This window comes from Balaenoptera acutorostrata, chromosome 14, assembly GCF_949987535.1.
Source record: "Balaenoptera acutorostrata chromosome 14, mBalAcu1.1, whole genome shotgun sequence".
In the NCBI taxonomy this organism is placed as follows: Eukaryota; Metazoa; Chordata; class Mammalia; order Artiodactyla; family Balaenopteridae; genus Balaenoptera; species Balaenoptera acutorostrata.
In genome coordinates this window covers 43,027,121-43,042,612 of record NC_080077.1, presented here as the reverse complement: position 1 = coordinate 43,042,612, position 15,492 = coordinate 43,027,121, and the positions used below count along the sequence as shown (strand labels likewise).

At 36.4% G+C, this 15,492-nt stretch overlaps 1 protein-coding gene across 6 annotated transcripts in view; it reads right to left on the bottom strand.

Annotated features, from left to right (window-relative positions):
• Positions 1–3,484: 3,484 nt before the first annotated feature.
• The window catches only part of FAM184A (family with sequence similarity 184 member A), a 117,703-nt gene continuing 105,695 nt past the window's right edge, over positions 3,485–15,492 (bottom strand). The window contains exons 15-18 of one of the 6 annotated variants that reach the window (XM_007190768.2): positions 10,774–10,891; positions 8,684–8,788; positions 6,007–6,209; positions 3,486–4,415 (exon numbers count right to left, since the gene is read on the bottom strand). In XM_007190768.2, the coding sequence (XP_007190830.2) occupies positions 4,334–4,415; positions 6,007–6,209; positions 8,684–8,788; positions 10,774–10,891 (508 nt within the window). In that variant the 3' untranslated portion in view covers positions 3,486–4,333. The other 5 variants (XM_007190767.2, XM_007190769.2, XM_028168693.2 and 2 more) reach the window with 5 other exon arrangements.

Genomic DNA, 15,492 nt, shown 5'->3' with positions numbered 1-15,492 from the left:
TGACTGGTTATGAAGGAGGTGACAGAATGAGATAAAAACTAAGAACTAAACATCTTGACCTAAATACAAAGATTAATTTGACAACTTCTAAGGTAAGAATGATATTGTGTTTATGTATTTGGTCTTTGTCCCAGTTTCTGGCACAGAGCTCCTAAAAAACCACTGGCATTTCCTAAGTGATGAGAGGAGTAAAAAGGTGTCTTTTTTTATGTTAATAAGGTGATTTTTGGACCCCACCTAAGGATAGTTGCCAGAAAAACCAACCATGTGATTAAAGGGTTAGAGCTCCTTGGTTCTCAGGGAAGGGGAGAAAAGAGGGGCTGCAGACTGAGTTCAATCACCAATGGCCAATGAATTTAATCAGTGGATTACACTGATAATGCCTATGTAATGAAGCCTCCATAAAAACCCAAAGGACTGGGTTCGGGGAGCTTCCAGGTTGGGGAACCAGTACACTTTCATGTGCCATCACGCTGGGCCCCGAACTCCAGTAGGACAGAAGCTCCTTTATTTGGGACCTCACACTATATATTTTCATCTGGCTGTTGATTCATGTCCTTTAATATCCTTTATAATAAACCAATAATCTAGCGAGTAAATGGGTTTCCTGAGTTCTGTGAGCCACTCTAGGAAATTAATCAACCCAAGGAGGGGGTCATGAGAACCTCTGGTTTACAGCCAGTAATAGCCTGGGCTTATTGGCATCTGAAGCAGAGGGTAGTCTTACAGGACTGGGTCCTTAACTTGTGGGATCTGATGTCATCTCTGGGTAATTAGTGTCAGAATTCAGTTGAATTGTAGGACACCCAGCTGGTGTCAGAGAATTGGATGTGTGGGGAAATGTCCCCGACACACATTGGAAATTGGTGACCAGACCCTTTGGAAAGGCAATTGATAGTATTTTTCCACTGTGGTTTTACTTCTAAAATTCTAGTATAAAAAATAATAATAATCAGTTATCTGCAAACACTCTTGCTCCTCTGACTTTATTCCTTTTGTTGTACTTACCTAACAAAATCCTAATCCTGGATAAGCGTCCATTATTATCCATTCCTATAATCCTGCATCCAAGTAGCTGAACATGGTCAAAGAGCAAAATCATGCTGCTGGGTGTCAATATAAACATATAGCCTCTGAGCTCAACCACTGCCTGACAATCCTTGTACACTTCTCCAGTATATTTGCTCTACTTTCCAAGACAACTATTTACTCACCTATAGTAATTTATACCTTTCTCAAACTCTCTCATTATCTTTGTAGGAAGGTAGGATTAAGAGTGTCCATCTTACTACAAGCCCAGGAGACTGAGTCACAGAGGTTAAGATACTTGTTGGTGGCAGAGCCAGTAGGCAGGGAGGGCGCCTCAGAGGAGGTGAGCTTCCTATCACTGAAGTATTCAAGTTCACTCAGGGATGTTATAGAGGAGATTCAAGCATTCTGTGGGAGATTAGAAGAGATGGCCTTTAAGATCCTAGGATTCCATGTTGCTTCTTATATTCTATCAAAATAAATGTCTTGCTGAAACTTCTTCTTCAATCACAGTGTTAACAGTGTTACGGGACTTCTTTGACCATCTCTTTAATGTTATTACATGTAATCCAGTGATAGAGTTGAAGGTTATAAAATTGTTGCTTGTCTCTTCTTTCTCCTTCTCTCCCTCCCCAGTAGCAAAATATGATAAAACACAAACAAAACCCATCTGACCCCCCATCTCAGTCTCACTATTACCTTCTCTGCCTCTTTCCCCTTACCTGTATAGCCAAATTTCCTCAAAGAGGGGTTTTCACTCACTCTCTCAACTCCCTTTCACCTCACTTCTCCGGAATCTAGCTTTTGCTCCTGCCATTTACCCTGACTCTGCTTTTGCTAAGACCATTTTCTAGTTGTCAAAGCCAACAGACACTTTTCATTATTTCCCTTTCCTGATCTCTACAGCACTTGACACTGTTGGTTGGCTGCTCTCTCCTTGAAGCATTCTTCTTCCACAACATCATGCTTTTGGGGATCTATAACTCTACTTCTCATTCTCATCCAAGGTCTGCCTGCCCTTTAAGTGTTGGTGCCCCCCCCAAAGTTCTGCTCACAACTCTATTCCTTGTTGTTTCATCCACACACCTTTGGCTTTATTGATCTCATATATGCCAAATTCCACTCCAGACCCTTGTGTTTAACTGCTTCTGTTATTCCAGAGAAGCTTTAATGTCAACATACCTGAAATCACACTGCATCTTTTGCCCACACTTCATTTTCTTTCATATTCCACACATATCTGTCACCAACTCCCAGCAATTCTACATTTTCAGTCTTTATTCCTTCATTTCCGTTCCCATGAACAATTCTTCCTTTCAGTCCTCATCTGAACCAATTCAATAAATCTTGGATTGGTCTTGCTGTTAGTCAGGTCCCCATCTTTTCTGAACAAATTGCGGCCAATATGCTGACTAAACAGTTTAAAACCTAACCATGCTATTACCTGCTCCAAATTCTAGAGGATCAAGTTGAATTCCTTACTAGGCATTCCAGACCGTTTGTAGCATAAAGAGTACAGGTTTCAACCTTTACGAGTTGTGTGTGTGTATGTATGTCTGTATAGTGGGGGGATGACAAAGAGGGGGAGTTCAGGTTTTTCATCTGGGTGGTTGAAGGGTTAAAAATGTTAAAATGATACTGTCTAATACAAGGTAGGTGCTCAAGACATGGCTGCTCTCTTATTATGCCCCGTGGTCCTACAGGATTACACTGAGTTCTTTGGATGCAGCTGGCCTGCTCCTTCCTGACTGTTGTTTCAGATTGTGCCTTAACCAGACAGACCAAAGGTGGGGCTGTTTAATTCCTACTCATCCTTCAATATTATATATATTATATATATATAGTATTATATATATATATACTATGAGTACCACTTCCATATGCAGCTTAGGTAGCTTGACACCGTAGGCAAGTAGCCACCACTTAGGTAGCAATCAATCCCTTCCTCGTCTCCACTCCCAATGTACCCTCCATAGAGCTGATTGGGGCCCTTCTGATACTGCTGTAAAAAACAGTTTGGTACTGAACTATTTCAGCGAGTATATGATTAGCTCCTTGAGGCCAGGTGTTCATCTTTGTATGCCCATAGTCACCTGCAGGAGTTCTAATCATCAAATCTTTCTTTGGTAAATAAACGTCCAAATTATAAGATATGTATAAACTAGGGGCAAGAAAATGAGCTTATAACTGTGTTTTCTGAAATAAGCATTAACCATTTTTTGTTGGAAAATTCAATCTCTTAGTTGAAGAAAAAATTCAAAGCAAGCATTTTATAAGAACTTTTTTTCAGGATAATTTAAAGAACACACTACCAGCCATGCATACTCATATGCAGTGGTTTATTCCTTGAAGATTTTGTGAGGATTAAATGAGATAATCTTTCTACTGGCCCCTCAGCACAGTGCCTGACACATAACAATCATTTAAAAAGTTGGTCTTTAACATTATTATTATCATTCATAGATCATGTTCACCCAGGTTATTCTAAAATCTACATTACTGAGTCAACTATATTTGGCAGTCTTAGAAATGGATGCACTCTTTCAGGCCACAGGATACAATACAGTAGCCTGCCAAGGTGGACTGAAAACTTAAAGGAAGAAAAGGTCTCATTAACATGTGATGATAGTGGTTAGTTGGGTCCATGTTCATGTGTCAGTACCAAATTGCCTATTTAGAAAACTAACAAGCTGGCTTCGTAACACTGAGCATAGATGCTGTACTAGAAATCCTAGGTCCTCAACTATCAGAATAATTTTAAAAAACAATATAAATCAGTTGGCAGTATTTTATGTACTTGAAAGTCCATAATTTCCACATGTGTTTTCATTCTAGCCTTGTAAACTTAGAGAACACAGTTACAGTTATACACGGAAATGAAACAAATTAACAGGTTATACTTCCCTATCCTGATTTTGTTATTGAAGTAATTTGACATTTTATGATTATTATGTAGTAAAACTTTTTCTGGCAAGTCTTACCTGGAATTAAAAAGTATTTAAAAGTTAAAACAAACTTACTAGAAAAAAAGAAACACTGTTTGTTCTAACAAAATTTATTATGCAGTAATTACAAAGATTAAAGCCTCTCCCATCTCAAATAAAAATAACTGTTATAATTACACACATAATATAGTACCTTATAGAGTGATTCCAATAAATATCACAGGACATACAGGGCATTTTCAATTGGAGAGACAAATACTTTCACAGTGTTTGACACAGGAAACCCTGTTCACATAACGATCTGCATAAGGTCATGCTTTTAGTAACAGTCCACCTAGAACTGTGCCAAAACAATTCTTTCAGAATGTGAAGTACCGGGCAAACCACTCCTGGCGCTGGGGATCTGGAGAAGCCACCGGGGAAGCTTCACTCTGAGGAGGACTGAATTCATAAAAAGAGAGACATGTAACCCAGCATTAAGCTGTTTTGCAAAATGAAGGGAAAAGCACATAAAACATCAGTGCAGATGACCACAACTGGTTCCCTATGTTAGGAGATGCATTTTAAAGACCTGCTACTTCCTCTACACTGGACTGTGTTCTCCACTCCATGAGAGTGCAGCAGCAGCTCAGATGAAGTCCGTGAAGGAGGAGCCACATTACAACAATTACAAGAAACAAAAAAATCAAACAGTTGAGAAAAGTCAGGTGACCTTCTTGGAATAAAAAAGTTCAGGAGGAACTGTAGGAAATAAGAGAGAACCAGATAACATTCTTCTTCTTCAGCACCTTTTCTCTTTTAGTTGTTAGTTAAAAAAAAATTTTTGAATCTGACACAAGCATTTCTTACAGATGTGTCCTTAACTATAACTAAATTAAGTAACTAAACCATGGTATAATATTTTTTATATATGTATGTTTATATTAAACTTTCATAATTCCATAAGCAGATACTCTAGGGGAAAGGAGTACATTAAAACGCCAATTTCCCCTCCGTCTTCAAAGTTATATAATTTATACTTATCTTAACTCTAACTAAAGATTCTTTGGGCTAGTTAAGAAAATAAAAGAATCCCTACCGTCTTTGGGGGAAATTACAAGGCACGCAACAATGTGTAATGGAAACTCCAGTAGTCATGTTCCTTGAGCCCATGCACATGCATCTTACTGATACCTGAACATACCCATGCACAAGGGAAAATAAGCAACACAAAATATTTAGCAGGAGACACATTCAGAGGTGTATTTGACTATTGTTCATTCTTGCTATCTTTTTCTATTTAAAATAATGTCATTAACTAGTCATTAATCACTGAGCCTAGAAAAAAAAGTAGTCTACCTGTATGATTATTACTAGTGACACTGAGACTTAGTAAGAATAAGTCAAACAATAAATTTTAAAATAGCACAAGATCAGTAATAGTAAGGTAAGCACAAAATGACACCACTTTCTGACTATTTAATGGATAAACAATTGGATTTCATTCAAATTTTACTTGTTAATACATCTACTCAAGGACTCTGAGATTAAAATTGGAATATTAATTATAAATTTTTTTTTCTAAATTTCCCACTTTTATCATTAAGTTCCCAGAGCTTATATATTTTTTGTTTTGTCAATAAGCACCTATATATTTATAAATAAGCAAGGGAAAAATAAACAGATAAGAAACAAAAGCCACTTAATAAATAAAAAATATCTTAAATTTCTGTAATAAGGGGGATGGATTATTAATGAAAAACTGGTGATAATTCTAAAAATGAAGCACCGGTCCATAAATATTAAAATTCTAAGCATATGAATTACATTAGTACCTCTTTAAGCATTTAGAAAATTGACAAGAAAATAGAAAAAATCTTTTTAACAGAGTTAAAAAGGAGTTCGCTAGAGAGGTGGTGAATATATTTTGAAACTATTTCACAGTAAAATTTCTTTTCCTAGGCTGTTCTTAAAGGAGTAGATTTCTGCAATGTAAGAAAGTAAATTTCTCAAGTTAAAAAAGAAAAGAAATCACTGGTGAGACGGGGCTCACCTCAAAAATGTCTTGGGCTCTTTGGGTGGCACTGGCTGTGGAAGTGGTTTGCTGCTGTTGAACTCAGTCTCGTGGACTGGAGAATTAGGAATGGGATCCAGGCGGTTAGGATGTCCATTGCCCACTCCACCAGATTCCAGAGCACTTAGATTGGGAACACTCACAAACCTGTTTGTTGGTGATTTATTGTTCTTCTTCTTTTGCTGCATTAAAAATAATACATGTGAGGACAGTCCCTGCATAAGGACGAATGAGAAAATAGGAACAATAGAAGATACAAATTTGGCATGGGAAAATTTTGGAAGCTGGATGTTAAGATGAACCAGTGTTACCCAAAGTGTGGTCTGGGGATCCTTGGAGGTGCTCTTTACATGGAATCCTCACAGACAGACATGCTGCTAGGACAGAAGGAATGAGGAAGAAATGTTTAGGAATGGTTCATGGGGAGGAGAGGAGGGGGTGGAAAGAAGGCCACGGGATAAAGAATACTGGGAGGAAAAGGGAAAGGGGGAAACAGTAGACCTCACGGATACCATGAGGTTAAATGGGTTTAGGCTAAAATTAGGAGAAGGTGAAAAGTTAACATAATTTTAAAAGAGAGGCCTGTGAACTTTAGCCATCTGTCAAAGGGAGGCAGTCCTTGCCTGGAAAATAAAAGGAATGAGAAAATGCTTGGCAATGTAGTTTGAATCAAATCTCACATTTCTACCTAAGACTTAGAGCTGACCTAGAGAAATAATTTGGTTTTAAATTCACTGCACCATCTCTCTGAAGAGGGAAGATGAAATCTGTATACTTAAGTCTCAATTACCAATTAATTGGTAGTATTACCATTAGCTCACAATCTTCGAAAAAAATTTAAAGGTTATAAAACAAAAGCGATCAATCTTTTTTTACCTTTTAATTGGTCTTTAAAATTGGTGGATGAAAAGAGCAATACAATTTCAGATTATTAAAATCTATCAGCTTTCAAATCATTAACTTTAGTCTCTATTCATCTGTAGATTCAATGAACATCATCTTGCTTTGTGTAATAAAAATTAACATAAGTGTGTGCTAATTTATGAAATAATTTGTTGCAAAATGATTCGAGTTTGAAAAAAATGCAATTAATAGACAAGATGGTCCTTTTCCTTTACTTATAATGATCTCAACTATCTAGACGTTGTCCTTTGTCATTTTCTGTGAATCACAAAGTCTCTGAAAAGAAGCCTATTTTAGCATAACTGCAAAAAGAAAGGAAGAATAATATCTTCTTCAGAATTATTTGTGAAAATTGAGTCCCTATTAGGAGTCAAAATTTACAAAGATGTATCTTTAGCATTTTCTTGTTCTAGTCATGAGAGGGCATAATTAAACCTACTTAAGGTTTCTATTTTAAGAAATCAGAAGTATCATTGGTAAAGTTCTACAGTAATGGTTTTGTGGCTAAAAATGTAATTCCAATAAAATAGGTAAAAAGGAAATATTTCTAATCTTAATTAAAAGCTTATTTCACCCTAAATAATGAATTTAAAAACTGAAACTAACTATATTCATTCATTCACCAATTATTTTTTTGAGAGGCCTGTATGTGCCAGACACTGTTTTGGACTCCGGAGATACAGCTATAGGTTTCCTGACTTCAGTCATTCCATTTTTCAAATCATTCAAGTCATTCTGTTTTAATAAACATTTAAGTTTAAAGTTTGGAGCACTTTAAGTTGTGAAGAAAGGATAGATTCCATCTTCTTAATAGAGAAGTTTTATGAGCTTTGAAAGCAGAAATTTTTCTGGCTAAGGGCCTATGAGAAATTAGATATGATGTGCAAATTAATTAAATCTGAATCCAAAACATAGCTTTAGCACGGGCATTTTTATTTCTACTACTGATTTCTGCTAAAAGATATGTAATCCTTATAAAGCCCATATACATAATTATTTATTCTTTATTACTTGCTTTATTCACTAGAATAATTTGTAGTAGCTTATAGAAAACATGACGAAATTTTGCAACTGAACAAATATTTACTGAGTACCCACTATACCTATAGCACTATGATGGGAGTCATAGGAAGCTCGGGTACAAAGATGTATAAGACTTAGCCATGTCCATTTCATTTATCTGCAAGACTCTTCTATCTGTCCTAAGACAGCAACAAAATGTAAGAATAGGTCATGTTCAATTTTAATTGTCAAGAAAGGTGATTAAGACTGTGAGAAGTAAGGCCCTTCTCTGAAGATTAGTGGGCAACAAAATACATGTCCAACCCAAGGCCCATTAGATGGCAGGCCTTAAGTCAGGGAGAGCTGTTGGGTATACAGGGCTTGGAGTACTTTTCAAGACCCCATAGAGAACAGTGAACACTAAGGAAATGACAAGAAGTTATCCTGAGGAGACTCAGAAGTGAGTTTTCTTTTTTTTAAGAGATATAAAAAAACAAAATGGTATAACCAAGGTTTTATAATATTAATAAAATACTGTTTTAAGGAATATGAGTTCTCAACAAATAAATGAATATTATTAGCATGTCATTTGAAAATGAGTACATAAAGAATTCATAGATTTTAGTCCTAGATTATTAAATTTAAGAAAACATTTTTTGGAAGCTCTATTTTCTGCTGCTCTAAATATTTTATAAAAATTTTAATCAAGTTTTAAACCATATTCCTATTTTACAATGTTTACAGCACATACCTTAGTCAGTGGATTAATAACACCAACAGTAGGACTTGAGTTAAACACTTTGTTGAAGTTAGTTTCTCGATTGACTAATTCCAGCTGATAAAATTTATTATCCTCCTATGCAAAAGAATTACAAACATTTCTTAAACATTTTCTATTGAATATTTAAAAACTTAATTGTATAAATGCCATTTCATTCAAAATTTAATATAAAACCTGAATGAAAATTTATATAACTTATTCAAAGATTTCTAGACCTGATTGTCAGGTCTAGAAATCTTAGAAATCTTAAAGTCTGCTGGTGGGTGAGTTTTCTTCAACACATTTCAAACCCTGTGCTCCGGGATTCTTCTCTACCCTTTCATACCTTTTCCCTCCAAGGCTGGAGCTAAATGTTTTATTTGGCCCATCTCTTTTCCAGAGGGCTGACTGTGCATTTTGAGCAGGCTTAACCTGCATTCATGGAGCTGCTCTGTGCATGGCTGAGTGGTTTCCAGACATGAAGATGGCACTATGGTATATCATTATTCTTGAGTACTGGAAAAGTATTTGATCTTGCCTAATCTCCTCTCTGAGACATCAATGTATTACAGCAATGGTAACCACAGAACAGAGAAAAAGTGAATGGCCCATGCAGAGATAAACCCTTTGCCTTTGGCTTCACCAACAGGTGCTAATTGAACAACCAGACTGTAGGAAGTAAACACATAAGTGAATGGATCACTGTGTGTGTGAAAGGCAGGGTTGTGTGCTCTAGGAGAACTAGATTCTCAACCCCCTCCTAGTTACCACTGACCATCATTTGCATCATTAATCTCAGCCCACGTGCCTCACAGTCCACAGAATCGGGGTGTAGTGAAAAGAGTGTAGACCATTCCCTGGCTAGAACTGGAAAATCAACAGCTATTTCTACCATAGATGAAACATAGTAATACATTTGCTAATTTCATATGTAGAATATAAGGTAATTTTTCATGAATCTACTGCTATCAGATAGAGACAGAGCAAGCTATGATGCCTGTGCTCATGTTCACAAAGCTCGGAAAACTGGGTGGTTATTGGGATGAAGTAGCACATATTCTGTCTTTCCAATGCCTGCTCCTGGGCTCCATCTATGAACCCCAATCAACTACCTGTTGCTTTTTGGCAGGAACTTCTAGTCCCATATAACAGGATGACTTTCCTAAATGCTAAGAGAAATACGTTAAGGAAAAAGGACTTCAGAAATAAATGCTCTTAGGCTCTCTTTGCATGCTAATGTCCAAAGTTTTTATGAAGAGATCAATGAGTAAACAGAATGATTAGCATTCTATTTCTAGTTTTACTCTGATTTTTATTTGTTAGTGGCAGTAAAAAGCAATATTTTAATTATTGATCAGGTCGTATAATTTTAGAAGACTCTGAAATGTTTTATGGATTTTAAAACATTTGTGTTTTTTTTTTTATTCTTGAGGAATAATGACTTTAATGAAGGCAGTGTATTTATTGTTAAGTCTGTATTTTCTTCCCTGATGGACGTCTCAGAGCCGCTAACATCTCAGTGTGCACTGAGACTCTCAAGACAGAGCCTGTAGCTTTTCTTAGGCTAGAACCCTAAGAAAATAGAATCCTTTTTCCATGAAGTATGTCTTTGGATCAGGTTTTAGTGGGACACACTTTAGGAAGTTAACAAGACTAACTGGAAGTGTGCAATGCAGGCTTGTGCATGTATGTGTTGACTGTTCTTTCCCATCCAATTCTAATTCTACATGTACAGCACACACACACACACACACTTTAATAGTATATTAACTGTACACTGGCAATAACATATTGTTAAACATTCAATATATATTAAAAAGTATTTCTTTTTAAAAATTACTGAAAAAAGACACAATCTTCTTACCATAATACCAAATTTAAAATTTTAAATTACTTTGTATTTCTTATCCTCATTCATAAACATTTTAATAAACATTCAATCACAATACATATATTTTGTACTTTCAACTTTTGTTTAGCATTACTTAAAAATATTTTTTCATGTTTTCCCAATCAGCAGTTTACAGATGACTAACATGGTTACACCACAACCCCCTACCCCCCAAACCAAAACAACTTACCATTAGTTTCGTTATGACCTGATCTCTTTCTGTAAGCATGGCTTTTAATTCTGCAATTATCTGTAAATCTTCTGGTTTTGATTCTCTCATTAGATATTTTTCTTCCATCTCTTCTAGTCTAAAAACAAGAAAACCTTTCATTGATATGATGCAGACATTCTTTTGCAATGCCTCTATTTTTCATATTGGTTCAGTTGAACACACAAAAATTTAAAATCAAACTTTTTCCGTTAAAACTTGTAAGTGTAATGACATGATTGCCTCAAGAGGTAGTGTTATGAAAGGCTCTCCAAGTGTAGATGAGGTTATTAAAGGCTTTGCAGATTACTTTTGGAAGAATTCACTCATTTTTAAGTCATTTAAGTGTATATGGGAATGAGGTGAGGTATGTGCTCTGTAGAAGAAATAATATACTGAATAATACTAACCTAGCAATGCAGGCTTGATGCTGGAAATGTAGGCTTACTATTAGGAGAACTTACCACACATACGATATTGTGTGATGACATAAAGTTTGTTAACATATATAAAAAGGACAGAAGATACAGAGGAAAGGGGTACAAAGGACACACACATATGACATCATTCTTTCCCGGTTTATGGGAAATGCAGTTTACAAATTCTGCATATCAGTTAATATACTGAATATATAAACTGGAAAAAAAAAAACCCGGTTCCTTGGATAAAAGAAGAATTATATTTCCTTCTAGGCCTGTTCTGCCCTGAATGAAGTGAGAAGGTAATAGAACTAAATGCCACTGAAGACTCTAGAATAGAGGCCATTTTTTATGAGCAGAGGTGCCATGGACCCTGCAGAGTCTAAGAATATAGCACAGGGCAGAATGAAGAGGATGCAAATGGAAACTGCTAGTGTAGTGTGAAAAAAAGCACTCTCAATTTTAGAAAATTCAAATAATTAGAACAGTTTTAAAACTTGTTTTCAAAATATGAAGAATAAACTAAGCTCAACAAAATTATGGTTAATGAAGATTCACAGAAAACTTTCAGTCAACAAATATTGAGTAACTTCTAGATGATCTATCCTCTGGGTATCAGTGATCCACGCCCACCCTCCAGTTCCAGAGGGGTACCAGAATCTGTGCATTTTAGTACTTTTAGTAAATTCCACTAACTCAGCTCAAGCCAAAGACTTGGAGATAACATTTTTGGCTCCCTCCCCAGCCCCATGGCTAAAGTTCTAATCTGGGAAGTAGGGAGGTATGAGGGAGAGGAAGTGTGGGGTTAGGGAGTGACTGTCTCAGGATCAGTTGGGACTTCGTCAGTTCACTGTGAGGCTAGTTTCATTATCTTCACTTTTGTTCTGTGACAGTTCACTGAGCTCATATAAAGTAACCTTACATTTTATCATGATGTGGCATTATATGGGCAAAGGTTTATATTTTATGGGCAACGGTTTTGAGAAGCTTGAGAAACATGGAAAAAGGCATTTGCGTTTCATACCAGAGTAGCCACAAGATGTCACTGGAGTACTTTCTTTCTTTATCAGTAAAAACAAGGTACAAGATTTTTGAACTGTTTCCTGAAGCCGAACAAAAATACTTGGTAGTAAATGGTCACTAAAAAACTCAATTTAGGGCTTCCCTGGTGGCGCAGTGGTTGAGAATCTGCCTGCCAATGCAGGGGACACGGGTTCGAGCCCTGGTCTGGGAAGATCCCACATGCCGCGGAGCGACTAGGCCCGTGAGCCACAACTACTGAGCCTGCGCGTCTGGAGCCCGTGCTCCGCAGCAGGAGAGGCCGCGACAGTGAGAGGCCCGCGCACCGCAATGAAGAGTTGCCCCCGCTCTCCGCAATTAGAGAAAGCCCTCGCACAGAAACGAAGACCCAACGCAGCCATAAATAAATAAATAAATAAAAAATTTAAAAACCCTCAATTTGAAGCCTTATTTAAAACTATTACGTCTTAGAATAATTTTGAATGTTGCTTTTAAGTATGTAAAATGCAGAAAGCATCTTCTTGGGGTGTAAATAAATACATGTACTTCATTTGTAAAGCTAAAAAAAAAAACCCAATAACTATTATGTCTTTTTGTTCCAGTACAATGAGAAGTTAAGGTAAAGTGAGTCTAAAATAGTCAGTTACTATCCCTGAACCACCTTTTTGCATAATAAAGGTCTCTGAACTTAAATTCCAGTGTATGTTTTTGCTTAGTTTCAACATTCTTTACCTACAAAATTATTATCAGTTACATCTTCTCCACAAACTATCTTTACAGCACCAAAATTTTTTTTAAAAGATACCTGGATAGTAAAGGGAAATAAATAATTGATTAAACTGAAGAAACATCCATATAAACACAAATGGGAAAGCATTAAAGGAGAGAACAAGTAATATGATGTAGATTTAACCTGCAAACATATTTCAAGAATTATGAGTCTTTCAAAATCCTGATGGGGGAAGCACGCTTCATCCTTTTCTGATGCCCATTCACGCCAACACCGGGCAGTCAACATTTTCCCTTTCAGTTGCCCTACGCAACTCTCTAAGCCAGCTGCTTCCCAAAGACTAGGTGTGAACGACTAGTGATACAGGAGACAGTTCAGTTTGTTCTCCTTTAATCTTTCTGACCACAAGGAGAAAAGTCTGGTTGGTTCTGTGTATCTTGACTGGTCTTCATAGCATATATGCTTATTACGCTGTTTCACAGCACTCAGGCAGGCCTCAAGCATCAATGCTAGCCAGGATCTAATAACACTGTTGTATTTTCACAGAAGTCACATTTATATAGTTATGGCTTAACTTCTGTTTGGAATAATGGATGAAATTTTTCAGTAGCTATAATGGTTTTACTGCAGAGTTAAAAATTTAACAGGAAAAGTTGATTAAGTTAAAACAAGTCAATTAAAAATATTAAGAAAATAATATCATAGGTAGCCAGAAATGACCAAATTCCCAAAGGCTGTATAGGAAGGATTAAAGCCTGGGAAACACTGCTTTGAGGGAACCACACAAGTACATACAGACTTTTACTCAAAATACAGATTCCCATTAGAAGTAATACAAAGAGAGAACAGACAGAAGTAGAACATATAAAATTACTAATTAGGGTCACTGCTGGATTCTCCCCAGGCACGTACACCCTGATTTTTTTTTTTTTTTTGGGCTCTGAGAATATATAGGTCAGTGTCTATGGCTCATGGATAACACAAACCAAAAATATGAATGCATAAAAAGCTATATAAAAAAGTTTCCCAGTTGATACTCCTTCCATACTTTTAAAATAAATAATTAACAAAAAAAATCGGTAAGTTGAGATTTTAGAGCCAAACAACAGTATTATTAGTCACTAATGACTAATTTCTAAAATATGACTAGATTCTAAAATAGTCATATCTGTTTTAGAATTTTAATTGTATAAGATGAAAGAACTCTATTATACTGTCTCCTACAGCCTTAAGGAAAGGAAATATAGTAATTCAAGCAGCTTAACGTCAAACTTCTCTTTCCCATAAATTACAGGCACAGATTCAGACTTGTGACAATAGAATGACTTCATCCTTACCTCACAAGATTATGAAAATAAGCTGTATGGCAACTTAAAAATCAAATAACAACAACAAAAAACTATTAGGGTATTATAGATAAAAAAAAAACTCAAACAACTTTTAAGGAATAAGTAATTCTGGTGTGGTGGAGAGCTTCTTTTTAATTAGGTATTACTGACCTACTTAAAGTCCAAGTACAGAAACTCAAATGTTTCCCCCAAGAAGAAATTACCTTTTGGCTTCAGTACAGTGAGAAGTTAAGGTAAAATAACCCTAAACAATAATAATCTCTGAACCAAACTACCTTTTTTGCATAATAAAGATCTGCCATGACTCCAAGTTCTGTGTATATTTACATTTAGCTTAAAGTTCTTTAAATTCTCATTTGTTTCTAAAACAAAAACCACGACATATTTCTTAGATACAATGTTTTTACTAAGATACTATACCACTCAAGAAAATAAAACAATTTCTATAGCATATCTGAAAACCTGAGTAGACTTTAATACCCAGCACTAGAGAAGAGGATTTCTAGTAATAATTCCGTAAGAGACACAGAACTCTTACCACCATTTCAACAATGTTTAGAGGGTACAGTCCCTCCTTTAAACTTTTGTCCCCATTTCATTTCCCTGGAGTCCAACAAGGTTTGGGGCAGGAACAGAAGCAAGAAATGTCCAGCTGCTCCAGAGGCCCCTCAGCTCCAGGCTTCAAGTGGCAGCCTGACCCATCCTCCACCATACCCACTGCCAAGAATCCACAGGGCTTTGCTGATTTTGAAGTTTTAAAGTCAGCATGCAGTTGATTAGGAACTTCAGTAGGGTACCCTTAGTTCTCTGAAACAGGCTGAGAATAGTTCAAAAGTTGTTCTCCCCAGTTCCTTAAACTGGAGTGGACCCTCCCTGCTTTCCATCTGTTTAAATCCAAACCATTCAGCAGATCCCAGCAGGCTGCATTTGAGGATATGGGCCAGAAATATCCAACTGTCTACAACTGTGCTTTTCAATATGGAGGCCACTAGCCCATATGTGGCCATTTACATTTAAATTAATTAAAATTAAATGAAGTTAAAAATTCAGTTCCTTGGTTGCACCAGCCACTGTTCAAGTGCTCAACAGCCTTTGTGGCTAGCAGCTACTATACCGGACAGAGCAGATACAGCACATTTTTGTTATTACAGAAAAATCTACTAGACATTGCTAGCCTAAATAC